Source organism: Lepidochelys kempii, chromosome 1, assembly GCF_965140265.1.
Source record: "Lepidochelys kempii isolate rLepKem1 chromosome 1, rLepKem1.hap2, whole genome shotgun sequence".
NCBI classification, from domain to species: domain Eukaryota; kingdom Metazoa; phylum Chordata; order Testudines; family Cheloniidae; genus Lepidochelys; species Lepidochelys kempii.
The window spans coordinates 12,729,315-12,749,144 of NC_133256.1; the positions used below are offsets into that span (position 1 = coordinate 12,729,315).

General features: G+C 44.2%; 1 protein-coding gene across 5 annotated transcripts in view; it reads left to right on the forward strand.

The window, feature by feature from the left end:
- Nucleotides 1-19,830, forward strand: part of GDPD5 (glycerophosphodiester phosphodiesterase domain containing 5) — a 340,619-nt gene that overhangs the window by 230,356 nt on the left and 90,433 nt on the right. For all 5 annotated transcript variants that reach the window (XM_073334875.1, XM_073334846.1, XM_073334855.1 and 2 more), the window contains one exon: nt 11,929-12,032. In XM_073334875.1, the coding sequence (XP_073190976.1) occupies nt 11,929-12,032 (104 nt within the window). The remainder of the gene's footprint in view (nt 1-11,928; nt 12,033-19,830) is intronic.

Here is a 19,830-nt window from a genome sequence, read left to right on the forward strand (position 1 = left end):
TGGGGTGGGAATAGGTATTGTTTCATATTCTCTGTGTATATATAAAGCCTGCTGCAGTTTCCACGATATGCATCTGAGGAAGTGAGCTGTAGCTCACGAAAGCTTATGCTCTAATAAATTGGTTAGTCTCTAAGGTGCCACAAGTCCTCCTTTTCTTTTTGCGAATACAGACTAACACGGCTGCTACTCTGAAACCTATAAGGTGGGTAGAAAGTTGGCTAGATTGTCGGACACAACGGGTAGTAATCAATGGCTCCATGTCTAGTTGGCAGCCGGTGTCAAGTGGAGTGCCCCAGGGGTCGGTCCTGGGGCCGGTTTTGTTCAATATCTTCATAAATGATCTGGAAGATGGTGTGGATTGCACTCTCAGCAAATTTGCGGATGATACTAAACTGGGAGGAGTGGTAGATAACGCTGGAGGACAGGGATAGGATACAGAGGGACCTAGACAAATCGGAGGATTGGGCCAAAAGAAATCTGATGAGGTTCAATAAGGATAAGTGCAGGGTCCTGCACTTAAGACGGAAGAACCCAATGCACAGCTACAGACTAGGGACCGAATGGCTAGGCAGCAGCTCTGCAGAAAAGGACCTAGGGGTGACAGTGGACGAGAAGCTGGATATGAGTCAGCAGTGTGCCCTTGTTGCCAAGAAGGCCAATGGCATTTTGGGATGTATAAGTAGGGACATAGTGAGCAGATCGAGGGACGTGATCGTCCCCCTCTATTCGACATTGGTGAGGCCTCATCTGGAGTACTGTGTCCAGTTTTGGGCCCCACACTACAAGAAGGATGTGGATAAATTGGAAAGAGTCCAGCGAAGGGCAACAAAAATGATTAGGGGTCTGGAACACATGACTTATGAGGAGAGGCTGAGGGAACTGAGATTGTTTAGTCTGCAGAAGAGAAGAATGAGGGGGGATTTGATAGCTGCTTTCAACTACCTGCGAGGTGGTTCCAGATAGGATGGTTCTAGACTATTCTTAGTGGTAGAAGAGGACAGGACAAGGAGTAATGGTCTCAAGTTGCAGTGGGGGCGGTTTGGGTTGGATATTAGGAAAAACTTTTTCACTAGGAGGGTGATGAAGCACTGAAATGCGTTGCCTAAGGAGGTGGTGGAATCTCCTTCCGTAGAAGTTTTTAAGGTCAGGCTTGACAAAGCCCTGGCTGGGATGATTTAATTGGGGATTGGTCCTGCTTTTGAGCAGGGGGTTGGACTAGATGACCTCCTGAGGTCCCTTCCAACCTTGATATTCTATGATTCTAAGAGAATTTTCAGTGCAGTGTAAAGCCAGAATGATAGAGAATTAGACCTTGAGCATTGTTTTCTGTCTACAGATATTTTCCTAGGGTAAGAGGTGGATAGTTACAGAATATCTCCATCCAGCTGAATCAAAACTCTTTCTAGTCGCTGGAAAATTTACTATACAGACTTTAAGAAAAGGACTCTTTTTTTCCCCAGAGGTAGAAAGAATTGCTTTTCAAAATGCGTGGTTTTCTTTTTGTAGGAGTCAAGGAGCTAACAATGTTTAGCACGTTTTAAAAAACCCATAAAGGTGGTGATGATTGTGCTGGTGAAAACAGCTACAATGGTTGCTGTGAAAATGGCAACATTTGCTTGGTCACACATGTAAAGCCCCCCCGCCCTCTCTTTCCTCCCTGGGTTACGCTGGAATAGGCAACACTCACCTGTGTGCCTGGGCGCCTGATGTTGACATTAAAGAAGATCCTGCGTATCCCAGGGGTGATGCTGGACAGGTGAGAATCCTCTATCTACCCCTCTGCTGCAGTCCCTTTCCTCCTCAAGGGATTTAAAATTGGCGGTTCCTCCACCTGGCTGGCACCTGTACACACTTAGTGGTGTGCCTTGGGAACCTTCAGGAATAAAGCTATTCTAATAAATAATAATAATAATATAATCTGTGGCATGGGTGTAACTCAAATACCAATTATAAATAATATACATCCAATATGTTTACATTGGAGCGAACACTCTTTTACTTAACAATGAAAAACCAGGGTATAACTGTCTAAGATTACATGTCACTATTAATTTAAATCCACAGGGAGCAGTTGAATAAAATCAGTTAACAAATATTATATACAGTGATAAATGAAACCTATGTAACTGGTATTTACACTGCCAATATTCTCCCCCCCCCCCCCGCAGTGCCCACTCCTCTGGATTTCAGAGTCCGAGATGCTTGCCTGCGTGGGCACGCTGGACAACCTGCAGCTGGAGTCAGCGCTCTGTTGGGTCTGCAACAAGCTGCACAACCCCTGTGACGACTGGAGCCGGCTCCACCAAATGCCAGCAGCTCTGGGCCCTGGTTCGGTGGGAAGATCACTCTGCCTCTCCTCAGACTCAGACTCTCTGCTGTGCCCCTTCCCTTGCAAGTACTTTCCCAAACCAGCGTGAGGGTTACTCACCGTCCTCCACTGCAGGCCCAGCTCAGTCAGCTCCAGGCACAGCAACAGTCTCTGCTCTGACTCCAGTGAAGCCATCAAAGCCCCCACAGGCTCTCGGCAGCAGCTTCTGGCTTCCTAGCAGCAGCGCCTGGTCTGGACAGAGCTCCACAGCACCAATCTCACTCCTTTCCCCAAAATGCGGTCCGCCGCCAGCTCTCCCTGCACCAGGACGTCTCTACCTCTTTCCCGAAGGCACCATGGGAGTTGTGGTCTCTAAAGCTAGATTGCCCCTCACAGGCTTTTCCCTTGTCACACTCCCAATAAAGCTCAGAGGACGCTCTAGTAAAGGTGCCTACACACAGATACCAAGTTAGTTACTATTGTAAGGAAAGGGGGAAACTGAACTTCTCAGATGGCACTATATGGTTATTCTTGGCAAATGCTGACATTTTAATGGTGGCCAATATACCTTGTCCAAAAGTATTTTAAAAAATAATAATGGTTCTTGATCAATAAGAAACTCTTGATTTAAAAGCAAAACCACCCAAAATGAAAAGATCCGTTTCAAAATGCAGTACACTGAAATAATTTACAAGGGGAAGAGCGATTTCATCTGTTCTAATTTAACAGGAAAGATTTAATCAAAATAGTCACTGTGGTATCTAAGCACTCAGAAGTGCTTACAATTTAGCATATCCAGTGATTTTGGAAGCTTTTACAGTATGGGGGGAGGAGGGGCATTTGGGATATAAAATGTTTTCAAAGCGAGAGAGCAAACAAAAATTAAAGTGCTTTCCTTCAGCTCTTCTGGTGGCATTGCAGGGTGGTTTGTGCTATGATGTGAAAGTATGTATTGATGGAGTCACAGTGGAACAGGCTGGTTAAAACTTCAAGGGACCAAAAGCTAACCCCCAAAGGTGGAAAAACTAATTCAGCTAATTAATTTATTTAATTAGTTTAAACTAATTCATGATACATAGCTCACTGTTTTTAAAATGGAGGAGTAGAACTTACAGTGCAGACTTGGAGGTTGTCTTCCTAGTTCAGCCACTGACTTGATGTGTGAGTTTGGCCGAGTTATTAATTACTTTTATAATGTGTATTACCAGAACAAGTAGGAGCGCTAGCCATGGATGCATTGGCCTGCTAAACCCAGGGTTGTGAGTTCAATCCTTGAGGGGGCCATTTAGGGATCTGGGGCAAAAATTGGGGATTGGCCCTGCTTTGAGCAGGGGGTTGGCCTAGATGACCTACTGAGGTCCCTTCCAACCTTGATATTCTATGATAAGACCCCTTTGTGCCAGGTGCTGTCCAAGGACAGATCAGAAAGACAGTCCCTGCCCAAGGAGCTTGCAATCCAAGTATGACAAGAGACAATAGATGGATACAAATGCTATAATGGGGGAGGACAAGGAAACAATGAGACAGTACTGGTCTGCGTGATAGGCAGTGGGCTGCTGATGTGATGAGAGAGTGCTAAGTTGTTGTAGTCATGGTGACAAAAGAGAGTTCTGAGGAGGGATTTGAAGGTAGATAATGAGATTGTTTTGTGGGTATTTACAGGGGGCACCTTCCAAATGTATGGGGGCAACATGAGAGAAAACACAAAGGTGTTGGTTTGAAACTGTAACAAGTGTGCAGTAGGGAGAGGACAGGTATGGTGGGGATAGGCTGTGGAGGGCCTTGAAAGTGAAGACAAGCAACTTGTTAAGATAGAGCAAGGGCATCCACTGGAAGGATGCAAAGAGAAGGATGACACAGTCAAAATGACGGGCTAGGAGAATGATCTTTGCAGCAGTATTCTGAATGGACTGGAGTGGAGCAAGGTTGCATTTTTCAGGGCTGGGAAAAGGACACCACAGTAATTGAGATGATGAAAGCCTGGATGCAAGTTTTAGTTGTGGGGATGGATATGAAAAGCCTTGTCTTAGGGATGTTAGGCAGAAAGAAATCGACAAGATTTAACTTCTCCTTGCCTCTGTTTCCTGATTTTATTTTTTTAATTGCGAAGAATACTTCCAGATCTTAAGGGGATGTTGAAGATAAATTTATTATTGTGAGGTGATGTAGGGTCCACAGATGGAAGGAGCTATAGGAGTGCCAAGTACAGTATTATTTTACAATAAGCACTCTGTGGTACAGATCATCGTTAGGAATTGCATGCTTGCCGTCAGCTTTGAAAGGTTTGTACTGCAGCTCAAAGATGGGGAAGTTCTTTAGAAACGAAGATTTGATATCTTTTGACCAGAACTGCAGACACTCTGAAAGCCAATGTCTTGAATTCCTTTTTGTTGAAATGCCACTAAGATTAGGCACTAGAGAGTAGATAATAAATTGCAAGTACGGTGGTATATTTAATATAGAAAAAGAAGAAATGTGCTTCTCTAGTTTGATAATGTTAAGTCTGCTCTTGACCTTTTCAGTATTCTTGCCTCAAAATCATTTTTCTTTATTTTAAACAAGCAAGCAATTTTCCATCTTCCTCTGAGCTGTTGTGAACTCTGCTGGTGTGCTCCACAAAGAGACTATTGCATGTACCTGCTTTATCCATTTGTCTCTTTAGAACTTGCACTTTAATCAAACTGGCTATCATATTATGGGCACGGCTCATGTCACTAGAAGCAAAGAGATCATCTTGGGGCTGGAGTAAGGATCAGGGAGTTGAGCCTCTTGAGTTCTAGTCCCAGCTCACTCTCACTCTGACCTTCAGCAAGTTACTTTTCTGAGCCTCATCTTACCTATTGGTAAAATGGATCTAAGAACACATATCTCCTGTGGATTTGGTAACTTGGAACTGATGTGAGTAGAGCAGTGTGGGACCAAAGGACTATCTCCTATTAAAAGGATTACCCCCAAATTAAAAGAATGCGCACCGCACATCAAATACAGCATTCATGTGAATTATTTGTATCCACTCCACAGAATTCCCAATATTCAAGGTGTTAGGACGTGCTTATCTTCTCTGTTCCCCTTATTGGAATTCTGCAGTGTACAATCATTGTGAATGAACTTGGGTGATTCAGTTCAAGATCTTGCTGCTTGTGTATAAGTCTAGCCTGGAAGTACATCCTATAGTGGGGAGAAACTACAGAGGAGGGGAGTGCTAGGTATTCAGAATGTAATCACCCAAATTGAAATCTGGTCAGGACAATGGGCTTGGGGAAAGAGCCTTGCAATTTCTAATGACTGTACATGTTCATGACCTCTGTTTCTATATTCCCTTTGAAAGACTTCCCACAATAGCACTAGTAGCCATGTTTATCTGAAACAAATCCCAGTCTTCATTTACTTGCTGCATGTACCAGCCTCTTTTTATAAAGTGTCCAAAATGTTCATGTTGCCAAACTAACAGCACCACCTCCTCCTCCATGAAATACCTACCAGGTTTCATTTGTAAGGCTCCGCAAAGTGGGTCTGTGTCATCTGTTTTTGACAACATGAGGGTTAAAAGTTGCACAGGTAATTGATAACCAGCTAGCATAGTCTCTTCATCGTGGCATTTTAACATTCGAGTCAATAAAGCATTTTTTAAAAACCCCAAACTTCAGTGCTAAAATCTCAACGCTGACAAACTTGTCAGTTGGAAAATTTAATAGAGTATACAAACATACATTTCATATACTTTTAAACTGTATATTTATAATGGTTACTGTTCATGTTCTTGTAATTACATTTTGTACACCTAGATGCAGTTGTTACAGGTTGATACTTCAGTAATCGGAATGACGTGATTTTAAAGTCTAATAGTTGGGGGTCTGTCAGGGCTGAAAACCATTGCTTTATACGGTTGTAAAATATTAGTGCTAGCCGTGATTATTCAAACTTAGAATTGTAAAAGTGTCACGGTCATGTTGGAGTTGATGAGCTTTTTTTTGTACTAGTCCTAAGGCTAAATTAAACAAATTCTGGAAGTTGGCCAGTATAATTTTCATTCTCTGCATGTATCAGTGATGCTGTGATTTTTTTTGTTAGACTTGTAAAGAAAGCTCTGTTCCTCTGAAACAACTCGCACGTCAGACATAAAATTTGTTAAAAAGTATATCAAACAGTCAGCTAAGCAAATAGATGTAGGAAGAACAATCTGTCACAGAGGGTTGGACCTAAATAGCCACTAGAGCCCCACACAAATTAAGGTACCTACGTATAAATGCAATGTAAATAAACTGCCCTGAAATGTCCAGCTTGGCTTGTTTATCGAAATAGCTGTCATCCTAAACCTGAACATAATCCAAGCTTATCCCAAAGTGATCATCTCCGTATTTAAAGATCACTTTCCTCGTGTCAGTGTTGGTGTGAGATAAATAAGGATAGTTTTGGTAGCCTTGATTTCTACTTCATAACAAGTTTAGGAAGTTTCTATTACTGGTAATGCCATTTCAAATCCTGCAAGTCAAGAGGCAGAGGAACCCAGGAAACTAGCATCTCAGCACTTTAGGCATATTTTAAACTCCCTTTCTGGAGGTAGAATATTGATAAATGCAAATGTGTTGCTTTGGAAAACCTATCCAGTAATTTGGTGAACTGGACTCGATGGGCGTAGTAGGTTGTTAAGTACTGGATAAAAAAGGAAATGATGGATGTTAATAAGACTGGGACTTTTCAGCTTGGAAGAGAGATGACTAATGGAGGATATGATTGAGGTCTATAAAATCATGGCTGGGGTAGAGAAAGTAAATAAGGAAATGTTGTTTACTCCTTCTCATAACACAAGGACTAGGGGGTCACCAAATGAAATTAATAGGCAGCGGGTTTAAAACAAACATAAGGAACGTACAATCCGTGGAACTCTTTGCCAGAGGATGTTGTGAAGGCCAAGACCATAACAGGGTTTAAAAAAGAACTAGGTAAGTTAATGGATGATAGGTCCATCAATGGTCATATATGTTTGCCAGAAGCTGGTGATGGGCGACGGGATGGATCACTTGATGATTACCTGCTCTGTTCATTCCCTCTGGGTCACCTGGCATTGGCCACTGTCGGAAGACAGGATACGGGGCTAGAGGGACCTTTGGTCTGACCCCGTATGGCCGTTCTTGTGTTGAAGACTAGTGAGGTTTCTCTGAGTACAAGTCACCTCTTAAAATGAAGAGGAGGTGCGTTTGATAAGGCAGCAGTTCTCAACCAGGGGTCCAGGGCCCCCTGGGGGCCACAAGCAGGTTTCAGAAGGTCCGCCAAGCAGGGCTGGCATTCGACTCACTGGGGCCCAGGACAGAAAGCTCGAGTCCTGCCACCTGGGGCTGAAGCCGAAGCCCAAGCAACTTAGCTTTGTGGAGCCCCCATGGCATGAGGCCCTGGGCAATTGCCCTGCTTGCTACCAGCTAATGCTGGCCCTGGCTTTTATATGCACAAGCATTGTTGTTGTGGCCTGGGTGGGGTATGGAGTTTTTGTAGCATGTTGGGGGTGGGAGGTTCAGGGAAAAAGATTGAGAACCCCTGTGATGGGGAGGCAGGGAAAATCCAGCGTCTGCAAAATAGTCACAAACACCCTCTTGGGCACAAATGAATTTTGGTGGTAAGGAAAGTAGAAGTTGGGTGCATTGTGTTAATTTACGCCGCTCTAGTGCTGGTCATTTGAGAATCCCAAACCCACTTCCATGAAAGAGGGAATTACTGAGCTCATTTTATAGAAACTGAGGCAGGGGGAAGTTAGGGAACTTGCCCAGGGAATTATTTGAATCAGTGGCAGAGTTGGGAGCTCCCAACTCCCATTTCCCTGTGCTAAAAGCAGTCCGTGCCTCTCTGAACGTAGTGGCAACCCCCTGAGCCATGGAACAGAATATCTCATTCTTAACTAATTCAATCTTGTTTGTCTTCATCCAAGAAAACAATCCCTTTTCTCTTCCCCCACTCCCACTCCCCCACCCCAGCTTGGCTCGGCAGATCTGGTCTTGGCTCTTCAATACCAAGGTGGTTTATCATGCGACATCTTACCGTGGAAATGTTTCCTTCTCACATTGGTTTTAATTGTTGCTTTGATACATGCGGTGTGTGCAGAAAGGCAGTAAGTAGGAGCGGACGTGTATGGCAAATGCAAGGTCTCATTTATATATTCAGCATGAAATCCTGGCTTTATCAAAGCCAGTAAGAAAACTATCAATTGATTTCAATGTGGCTGTAGCATGCTGGCTAAACTTTATCACTTTTCTCTTCCTGGGGGTTCACGTCAGCCTCAGGATTTACCCTTGTGAAGCCAAATTGTGCAGATTTCTGTTGGATGCTATGTGCTTTAGGATGCACCGCCTGTGTTCAGTCCACACATAGCAAGGCTGGATGTGTGGGCGGGCAATGGTGTATAAGATCTCAGCACAGCAATTTAGCCACGTCACTTTAATTGCAATTAATGTTTGTAGAAGTTGCACCTGAAAAGCCCTCAGCATCGCTCTGTCTTTACCCTGATGCTGATAATTTTAGACATGTCAAACATTAGGATTTTGAAAGGGGTCTAGGGGAATTAAGCACCCACATGCCATTGATACTGATTTAGCACCCGACTCCCTTAGGCTTTCTTGAGGATCCAAGCTTTGCCCCTGTATCAAGAATCAGGGATGTCTAGTGGAAAACATTATTGCAAGCAAAGGGGGTGATTAAATTATTCCAGCCCTTGTACTTTCTGTACCATTTTGTGCTGTGGAGCATAAAGCAAAAAGCTATGTCACCAAATTAGAATCCAGGCTTGTGCATGATGAATTATAATCAAAATACTGTTACGTAAGTGACTAACCTTTAAGATAAAAAGGAGAAAGAAGTGGAAGAATCTTATGTGATAACAAAATGCATACTCAGTTATTTGTGGTGGTTACATTGTTTGCTGTAATTAAAAAAGCAAAGTCATAGTTCACAGGTGAAAAGCATATTTTGAAAACCGGTTAATAGTGTGTTCAGAGTTTAGAAAGAAATTATAGTAGTAGAGTCTGCTTATAAATTTTGGTATCCTGTCTTGTTATTTCTGGAGGGAGAGGACTAATTTGAATGTTCTCCTTTGTTAATTTACGTCAGTAATTTACGTCAGTTTTTTTTCCAAGTTGACTGAAAGGCATTTGAAGCAAAATCATCTGTGCCTGCAGAACTGTTAACGCTGTGGACTATAACCAGTGGGGAACACACAGAAATTATATTAGTTAGGGACAGAACAGCTTTCTCCAAATGCTGCTTCCTAAATTAACGTCTTTGGGACGTTCCAGTCTATTGGAATGGAACACCAAGTAGCTGATTTTAAGATAATACACAAAACTGAATATTGTTGTCTGAGTCAAATGTTGCCTATTTCTTTCCACTAGAGTATTTTGCAAAATACTCTATATAAGGGTGGAAAAACAAGTGATGCCGGTGGGAACTTTGGATTTACACACACCTGTATCTGAGTGCTTTGGACATGGAAAGGCCTACAGCAGGGGTAGTCAATAGGCAGATCGGGGGCCAAATCTGGACTGCAAGATGCTTTTGAAGGGACTGCAAAAATCTTTTTATTTACTTATTATTATCAATGTTGTTGTTTTTTTGTATTTTTTCTAGAACCTAGACCTTGAAGCTATATCTATACCATTTTCTCTAGAATCTATACCAAGAAATTTGGACTTTGACAAAAAAATAGATTACCCCTGGCCTACAGACTTACTGTAGCATTGAGGTAGAGCTCTTCTTTGAGCATCCATGACATGGTGCATGGAATCATGTGGACACAACAGTAATTGGCAAACTAAATACATGGCACCAACAGGAGTAGAATTCACAACAGTTGCCTTGACCTTGTGAGAAGGGGAAGCCCACCTAGTAAAGATACTTTGAGATTATATAGTATTTCCAATGGAAGGATCACAAAGCACTTGACAACCATAGTGAATAAAGACTCTCAAGCACCTGAGAGATAAGTATTATCCCCATCTTACCTATGGGGAAATTGCGTCCCAGAATAATAATGTCTTGCCCATACAGGAAGCCTGTGGCAAATCTGGGATTAGAACCTAGGTCTCTTTGAATCCGAGACCTTTACTTTAGCCACAAGGCCATTCCTCTTTCTCAGTATCAACAGAGTGAGCATGTGTGAAGTATTTCAGCCAGCAGAGGTTAGATTTTCATTCATTGCAAACACTGCTGCAGAGCTGAGGGGATTCATTCTTTATGCATAAAAAAAGATCTCAAACTAGACCTTGTCTACAGAGAATTCTTGCACTGATTTAACTAAATCAGTAGAAAAGCTAATTTACTTAAATTGTTGCAACCATCACAAGTGGAAGTAATTATGCCAGGCTAAAGATATTTATACTGGCATAGACATTTAAATTTACCAAGACTAGCTATATCAGAATAAAGATGTTTATATCAGCACAGCTGTATCCACACTAGGGAACTAAATCTACCTTTCTACCAATTTAATTAGGAGGAGAAGGACCTTGGAGTATTGGTTGATCATAGGATGACTATGAGTTGCCAATGTGATATGCCTGTAAAAAAAGCTAATGCAGTTTTGGGATGCATCAGGAGAGGTATTTCCAGTAGGGATAAGGAGGTTTTAGTACCATTATACAAGGCACTGGTGAGACCTCACCTGGAATATTGTGTGCAGTTCTGGTCTCCCTTGTTTAAGAAGGATGAATTCAAACTGGAACAGGTACAGAGAAGGGCTACTAGGATGATCTGAGGAATGGAAAACTTGTCTTATGAAAGGAGACTCAAGAAGCTTGGCTTGTTTAGCCTAACTAAAAGAAGGTTGAGGGGAGATATGATTGCTCTCTATAAATATATCAGAGGGATAAATGCTGGAGAGGGAGAGGAATTATTTAAGCTCAGTACGAATGTGGACACAAGAACAAATGGATATAAACTGGCCACCAGGAAGTTTAAACTTGAAATTAGACGAAGGTTTCTAACCATCAGAGGAGTGAAGTTTTGGAATAGCCTTCCAAGGGAAGCAGTGAGGGCAAAAGATCTATCTGGCTTTAAGGTTAAACTTGATAAGTTTATGGAGGAGATCGTATGATGGGATAACATGGTTTTGGTAATTAAATATTTATGGTAAATAGGCCCAATGGCCTGTGATGGGATATTAGATGGGGTGGGATCTGAGTTACCCAGGAAAGAATTTTCTGTAGTATCTGGCTGGTGAATCTTGCCCATATGCTCAGGGTTTAGCTGATCACCATATTTGGGGTCGGGAAGGAATTTTCCTCCAGGGCAGATTGGAAGAGGCCCTGGAGTTTTTTCATCTTCCTCTGTAGCATGGGGCCCGGGTCACTTGCTGGAGGATTCTCTGCTCCTTGAAGTCTTTAAACCACGATTTGAGGACTTCAATAGCTCAGACATAGGTGAGAGGTTTTTCGCAGGAATGGGTGGGTGAGATTCTGTGGCCTGCATTGTGCAGGAGGTCAGACTAGATGATCATAATGGTCCCTTCTGACCTAAATACCTATGAATCTATGAAAAAAAAACTATGTGTAGACAAAGCATGAGACTTCATCAGTTCTGAGCGTTGGAATCCTTGCAGTGTAGGTCCCTGCTAATGTTAATTTCCTTTGCCTCCACAGTGGGAGCGACTCTGGTTCTTAATCCTCACCTTCACTTTCTTCCTGACGCTGGTCTGGTTTTATTTCTGGTGGGAAGTTCACAATGACTACAATGAAATCAACTGGTAAGTAGAGCGTTTCTGGTGGGGTCAACTCATGCAGATTTGTGTGTTCTTGAGATGAACCAGGTCACTATTGTGTGTGTGAGGTTTTTTTGTTTGTTTTATTTAAGGAACTTCTTATAACATTAATGATACGTTTGGGTTCGTTTGGTGGAATCAATAACTGTAGTAAATGGGTAGTGGAGTCTGTATTAAGTGAGAACCGTCTTCTGTCTGTTTACATCAGTGATTCTCAAACTTATTTGATCACGCCCCCTTCTTTGTGCCTGTCGTAGTTTATGCCCCTCCTCCCCGCCACACAAGTACGTATGTCAATTTTTAAAAAATCAGCACGCAACCCTCACTAGATATTCAAAACAATAAGGCCTTGATTCAAACAGAGCCAGCGACCCATTGTTATAAGAGCAAAACCAAAACTGTGATGGTGGTCAATGCTTACAATTAAATGTGCACACTGCCTTGCAGTAAACAGATTCACGTGCAGATGGCAATGACTTTGTATAATGCGATGCAAGCTTCACCGAAATCCATTAAAATACGCAACGCCATCTGAGCACTTGATGTGTTGCTAGTTATTTATTGCTGTGGGTAAAATGTGCACAGTAAGGTTTTTTTTCTTCTCACCCTCTCCCACCCCTCTGAATACATTCTCTGCCCCACCCTTGGGGGACCCGCCTCCCAATTTGAGAACCTCTGGTCTACATGGATAAACGTATTGATATATACTTGTATTGATATCATTTAGCCACTAGACGTGGGCTGTGCAGAGTTCCAGATGGGTATGCTCCATGGTAAACATGGAGAGAAAGAAGGTGGAACTTAAGTTGTTGAAGCCAGTTTGTGTCTCTAGTTAGTAATTTTATTTAAGAAATGTTGCGTAAGAAGGTATTGTGATGTCCTATCCTGTTGATCCTTGTCAATTGTTTGCTTCCATAAGACTGTCAGACCCCAGATTGAATCTACATTGGCTATTCTAGTTGCAGTGATGTTTTTTATTCTAGTTTTGGCTTTTGTTTTTTAAATTGATCCTCCCAAACGTGAAAAATTCAAACCGAACAAAAAAAGTTGTGGTACTTTTTTGTCTAGGTTCAAACTCCTCTCCCCACTGTAAAGGCTAAAAGAGGCAACCAAGCAAAAATACTCATTTATACATAAACCATGTATACAAAAAAACAGCTTACTCTGATTCATTTCCATTTTATTACCCCCTTGTTGAACACCTTCCCCCGAGGCCTTGCCCCACCCTGTCTCTTCCCCCATGACCCCGCCACCCATTCACACACCTTCCCCCTCTTTTCTCCCCATCGCTTGCTGCTCTCCCCCACCGCATCCCCATCCTGGGTTGGGAAGGACTTTCCTGTGAAGCCAGGGCTGGGAGCTGCAGGTGCCCAATGCGGGTAGGAGGTGGCCCCAGCTGAGCAGTGGCTGATGCAGGTGTTGACCTGGTGCCTCCCCAACCCGCAGTGACCCGACTTTGGGTGTCCGGTCAGGAGATGTGGCCGGACACTTTCAGGTCCCCTTTTCGACCACTTTCCGGTCAAAAACCGGGCACCTGGCCACCCTGCATCGAACCTGCTCCAGGGAAGTGTTAAGATCCTGTCAGTCAAAAGCCTGAGGTGGGCTTAACTATGGAGCCACTATCAGCGCTTCCACAATACACACCTGTCTGTCTCTCCCACTTCCCTATTTATTGTTCTGACGTGTTGTTCTCGACGCTCCGTCGTGGCAGGTACAATCACAGAGGAAGTCAGTTTATGTTAAATATTCACACAATTCTTAAAAAATTATTTAATGGATTTGTTTGCTCGTGTCTTATTACCAAAGGTGCTGGATCCTGATGATTTCTCTTTGGGAGAAAAGAGATACAGTGATGCGTCCTTTATTAAGAAACGTTTTAAAAATGTATTTTAATATAGATTATAAAAATATGAAATAAGGTATATTACACACAGTAATAAACTATGTTAAAAGAATGAAGCTAATTTAACCCCCACAACCACTGTGCATATGTATTATGGGACAGTCTTTAACTACATGGTCTTGCAGTATTTTTCCCACAGGACCCCTCCTTCACTCGTTGCACAGGATGGACGGCGCTCAATTAATGAGCGGCTGTGCAATGTTTTGTTTTATCCCCATTGTTAAATGTGTGGCCCAAGGCCTTGTTTACTGCACATTATTCAACCCCTGCTCTGAAGACAGAATTAGAAAATCCCAGGAGGACATTACTGTGGTGCTCATCATTTATAGTATCTGAATGCTTCACAAACAGTCATGAATTTATCTTCACAGCCGCCCCTGTGAAGTGAGGGAGTGTGAGCCTCATTTTGCAGATGGGGAGCTGAGTTACAGTGAGACTAAGGTCAAAAGTATCCATTAATTTTGAGTGCCCAATTTGAGATACCTAGGGCCTGATTCCTCAGAGTACTTAGCATTATATAGCGCTAACTATGTTCAAGTATTGCTCCCAGGGACTTCAGTGGCAGCTCTGAGTACTCAGTGCTTCTGCACAGCAGACACCAGGGTCTCAAGTCAGGCACCCAGAAAATGAGCCACTCCCAGGTAGTGACCGCTGCGGAAAGTTAGGCTGCATTGACTTACCCAGCATCACATGGGAATGCTTGGGCAGAGGGACAGGGGTAGGCTCCGGTTCCCCAGGAATGCATTCAACTGTCTTAACCATGAAAGCGCCCTCTCTCTTCCGACAGTCCCCACTATCTCAGTCCCAGTTCCAGTTTACCACCCCACTCCCAGGTCCTCATCCTATCACTTCCCCGCCCCCATTGTGATTCTCATCCAATCTCAGTCACTGCCTCCCTCCCCCAGCTCCTTTCCTCAGTCTCTTAGCCCCACCAGTCCCAATGCCTTGTCAGAGCTCTCTCCTCCCCTATTTCTTAGTCCCAGTTTCCTTGTCCATCCAGTCCCACATTCCCTCAAGCTTATCATCTGATCTCAGGTGCTCCTTCCCAACCAGCTTTCTCCTATTCTTCTCCCAGTTCCCTCACCAGGTCCCAGTCTCTCCCCCTCATCCATGACTCCTATTCCCGTCTCCCTTCTCCAATTCCCACTCAGTTTCTTTCCCCTCTTCCAGTCCTCAGTTTCGGTAGGTTCCTTGTCCCACCCTAGTCCTTTCCTGTCTTCTTTGTCCGCGTGTTGTCCCCTCTGCATTCAGATCAGATGGCTTCCTTCTCCATGCTGCAGCCAGGGCATCGAGATCGCAGGAGAGAGATGCTCCCTGCTTTTAGTTCTGGTGCCTGGCCATTACAGTGAAAGTTCTTCCGAGCCCCTGTAGCCCTGGGCAGGAGTATGCTACATTGCTTTGTGGGGATGGCACGTACAAAGTCAGGTCAGCACTAGGTTCTGTGTGGGGATCGAACGTGGTGGTTGAGACTGGACTCGTCAGAGATTTTACCTGCTAAAATCCAAAAGTCGCAACTGAGCATGTGTGAACTGTGATTCTCTTCCCCACCCCCCACCCCTCCCCAAAGCCTTTATAACTCTGCCAAATTGTGGTGAATTTTCACAGAGATGGCAGAAGGCAAATCTCTGACACACAGGCCACCCCACGGCTGAATTTCAAGTCCCTGCTCCACAGCACAGGGGTACTAGAACATTTCAAAGAAATAGATCACCAGAATTTAACTATTGCAGAACATATTCCCCCCAAGCCTTGTTCTCAGAAACAACAGAGCCTGGGCTAGACAGCTGGTATGCAGACAGTTAAAATTTTGCAAAGTTATTAGCAACTAAAAGAAGGCTTTTTCTTCAAAAGTTCAGGGAACCTTACTCAGCCCACGTTTAATAAAATTGAATTTCTTGCAATATGTCTTGGCAATTTTCTAAAACGCTTTAGAGCAAAGCCCAAGCTACTGTCAACTAAATCACCTCAGCAATCACCTTCCTGTCAAAGACAATGTGCAAATTCTATTCCAAATGCAAGTGGTCATTGATCCCATAAATAAACTGCCTGGTAGGATGCTGAAGTTACTGAATGAGTGTTCAAAAAAACTTAATGATGGGAGCGATTTTCTGCCAGGAATGACTAATACAAGACAGGGCTGTCTCTAAACAAGTTCATGTTTTCAGCAGGGAGATTAACATAATGCTCCTGAGGATGTGTTTGGGGGTAGCTTGTATCCTGTCAGCTCTTTTGACAGTTTTATTGAGCATGGCCTGTCCGCTCTCATAGACATTTAGAGTGGAACATGTTTATTTGGGATGTCTTGTGTCCTGGAATAACTTGATGTTCCAGGGTGGGGAGAATAAAGCGCTGAAGAGAAACTCAGTCTCAGATGGCGGTACCATGCTGAGGTGTCTTTACCTGTCACCAACCCCTCTGGGACTTCTGTTGTAATGTCACTCATGGTACTTCATTTTCCTTCTCGTGTTTTTTCCTCTCCATGGTTTCTCCTCGTTGCTTACTTACCACGCTGACACATGTTGTTTCTTTGTGCTCCCCCATCTGTCTGTATCTGCCTGTCTTTTGTCTTAGATTGCAAGCTGTTTGGAGGCAAGGACCATCTATTTCTTCTGCACTTTCACAGTGCCTTGCCCCGTGGGGTCCTGGTCTGCAACTGAGGCTCCTGTGTGCTATCACAATATTCGTAACAACAATTATCTGGAGTCCAAATATTCAGCAAATACCTGTGTGTGGCTGATGTTCTAACTTTTTAAATTATTTTTGTTTTACCTGAGGGAAAAGTGCAAGGGTTTACAAGACCCCCAATATCTTTTCTTCTGTCATCTCATATCAAATGCACAATTTTCTCTCTCTGCTTTCTTGTAAGCCCCTATGCCGCAGCCGATCACCCTATGAAAAAAGTATCACTGAGTCTCAGAGCCCAGGTCAACAGACTTTGGCTCAAGGAGCTTGTGCTGTGGGACTAAAAATAGCAGTGTAGACATTTTGGGCTTTGGCAGCAGCCTAGGCTCCAAATCCTGGTGAGTCCAAACCTCTACAGTGCCATTTTTAGCTCTGCAGCACAAGCCTGAGTCAGCTGACACGGGTTCTGAGACTTGCTGTTTGGGGTGGGGGGTGGGGTGGGGGTGTTTTCTGTGTGGATGCACTTAGAGAACTGACCAGGGCTGCTTTCAGCACTGCTTTTGCTTTTCATAGCAAAGGAATGTAAAGTGAGTACTTCAGACTTCTTTCAAAGCCACCCTGGACATTTCTACAGCTTTTTTTAATCTGATGACCTGTTAAAGACAATGAAGCCACATAAGTAGAGCCCAGGTAGAATGTTTGCAACAAAGCCCTAACTGCACACAACTCACTTGGTTTCAGATTCACAATGGAATTTGAAACCAAAGTGGAGCAGGGTTGCTTAGGTGATGAGCAAGCCTGGGCTGCTGGGAAGTTTTGCCAGGTCTCTGGAAGAAACCAGGAGAAATCTGAACTCTGTGATCCAAACGCAACCAAACAGAGCTCTGCAAAGGTCAGTTGCCGAGTTTCCTTTGAAGTACCCCAGTGAGGAAGGCAATATTACATCTATAAAGCAGCTGGATAAATTGTAGCATAGGGCTTAAGTGACTTGCCTAAAGTCACCCATTGTCTCATTGGCAGAGTTGGGAATAGATCCCTTAAGTCCTGGCTCAAACCTCTAGACCAGTGGTTCCCAAACTGGGGTTCGCAGAACGTTACAGGGGGTTCGCCAGAAAAATTTCACTAGTGGCAGCCAGAGGACCCCAGGCATTGGAGACGGCAGGTGACACCTGGTTGCAAGCCAGACAGCCTGAGCCACAGGGAGAGTGGGGCCGGGCAGTTGGGGCTCGCAGCCTGAGCCCTGCCCCCGTGAGCGGGGGAGCCGGCTGCCTGAACCCCAGTGCTCCACGCAGGGCTGGCAGCCCAAGCCCCAGGGAGAGTGGGGCCAGGCAGTTGGGGCTGGCAGCCCGAGCCCCAGTGGTCAGCGGGACCTGCAGCCCAAGCTCAGTTGACCAGGGTGGTCAATGGGGTCCAGCAGCAGGAGCTGTGCAGAGTGCGGAGGAAATTTAAACTTAAATCCCTGGAAATATTCATTTTTAGGAGGGGGTTCACAAGATTTCACAATTTAGTGAAAAGAAAAGGAGTACTTGTGGCACCTTAGAGACTAACCAATTTATTTGAGCATAAGCTTTTGTGAGCTACAGCTCACTTCATCGGATGCAGGGGGTTCGCGGGCTGTTAAAGTTTGGGAACCTCTGCTCTAGACAACACTCCTTCCCTAGCACGCTATTTTCCCTTCTAGCATTAGTCAGTAGAGCCCAGTGAAGAATCCTGACCCCTCTGGATTCACACGGCTGCTGGTGGCTCCAACTCTGTATGGGTGAACGTGTCCAGCTGCTTTGCACTGCCTGCAGGACTTCTGGCAGCTGAAGCATACTGGACACCAGCCAACCGGGTATGAGTTATGGCGCTCTCTAGTTTGCAATGGTGCCAGCTAGTGCATCATGTCGTTCAATCTCCTAGCTTATTCCATTATAAAATCCAAAAGGAATTATTTTTTTAATGAAGCAAAAGCCCCAGAGGACTGAGAAAGGGGGCCTCATTTGGATCTAGATCACAGATGGAGATAGCTCATGCTAGGCCTGCAGAGAGAGAAATGAACATCGCGCTTAGGCTGAAGTGTTCAAAAGTGGCTGATGACTTTGGATGCTTGGAGTTTTGGGTATGCAACTTGTGATGCTGAGTGCCCACCGTTCTGTTGACTTAGTTATGGTTGCGCCGCTCGTCTCACCAAAAAACTGGAGTACCCAAAAATCATGGACCATGTTTGAAAAATGTGGGCATTGCATGGTCTAGAAGTCTGAATGAGTCTGGGAGCCAGGAATTCCTGAGTCTTATTCCCAGCACTGACACTGCTCCCTCCTGTCATCAGAAGCAAGTTACTTTCTCTCTTTCTGTATTTTCGTCAGTAAAATAGAGATATTTCATAGAAGTAGATAAGGGATTAGTAGTAGGGTTAATTTAAAAACAAAACAAAACAGCAAACCGTGCAACTGAGAAAACCGCCAATTTATCCCGGATCCATGTGCTGATATGATAGACATACTTGCTCCCTGTCCTTCGTCTGTCTCTGTATCTGCATTGTGGGAAGGACTGTGTGTGTGTCTTTGCAGCACCCAGCCCAATGGAGCCTCAATCCTTTTGGTAGCACCTGAAGACACGAGTAATAGACTGCTGTGTCTGACAGTACAACCTCTGTGCAAATGGAGCCTGAGTGTCATACAGCTGCTAATGCAATCCTAAAACACAGTCCATGGATTCCTTTTCCTTGCAGCTTTGTACTCATCCTGGAGTTAATCTACTAACCGTTTGTATTACTGAGGAGCACAACAGCAATTCTGTTCATCCAGCCGTGAAGAGCATGGGACAAGCAGTTTTTCTGATTGTGCGCTCCTCTGTTTTGCAAATGCGCCGGTTGAATGCTTTTGACAAGAAACCGCAATGACATATTGAAGGCATATGGTGGTCTCACCTCGTAACAGGCATTGGACCCACTCCAGTGCACTCCATTGCTTCCAATGTCTTCCCAAGTGATTCAGTGCTGGCTCGGGTGGCTTAGCCATCTGCTCCATCCTCCAGAATCCCAGCCCGCTATGTTTGCATGTTTGATCCAACAAGGATTGGATGGAGAAGACCTCATGGACAGCATTGCACATGCTGGAAGGATGCTGTGCCATCCCACCTCAGCCTTAATATAGAGCAGGTTGCAACATTGGTAGGAGACTGTGGGCTCTCTGGAAACGGGTGATCCGAAGTGTGCTTTCTATGCTTCATGAGCAGGAAAATTAATGAATTGATGTGTGAAGTACAGCCCGTGGT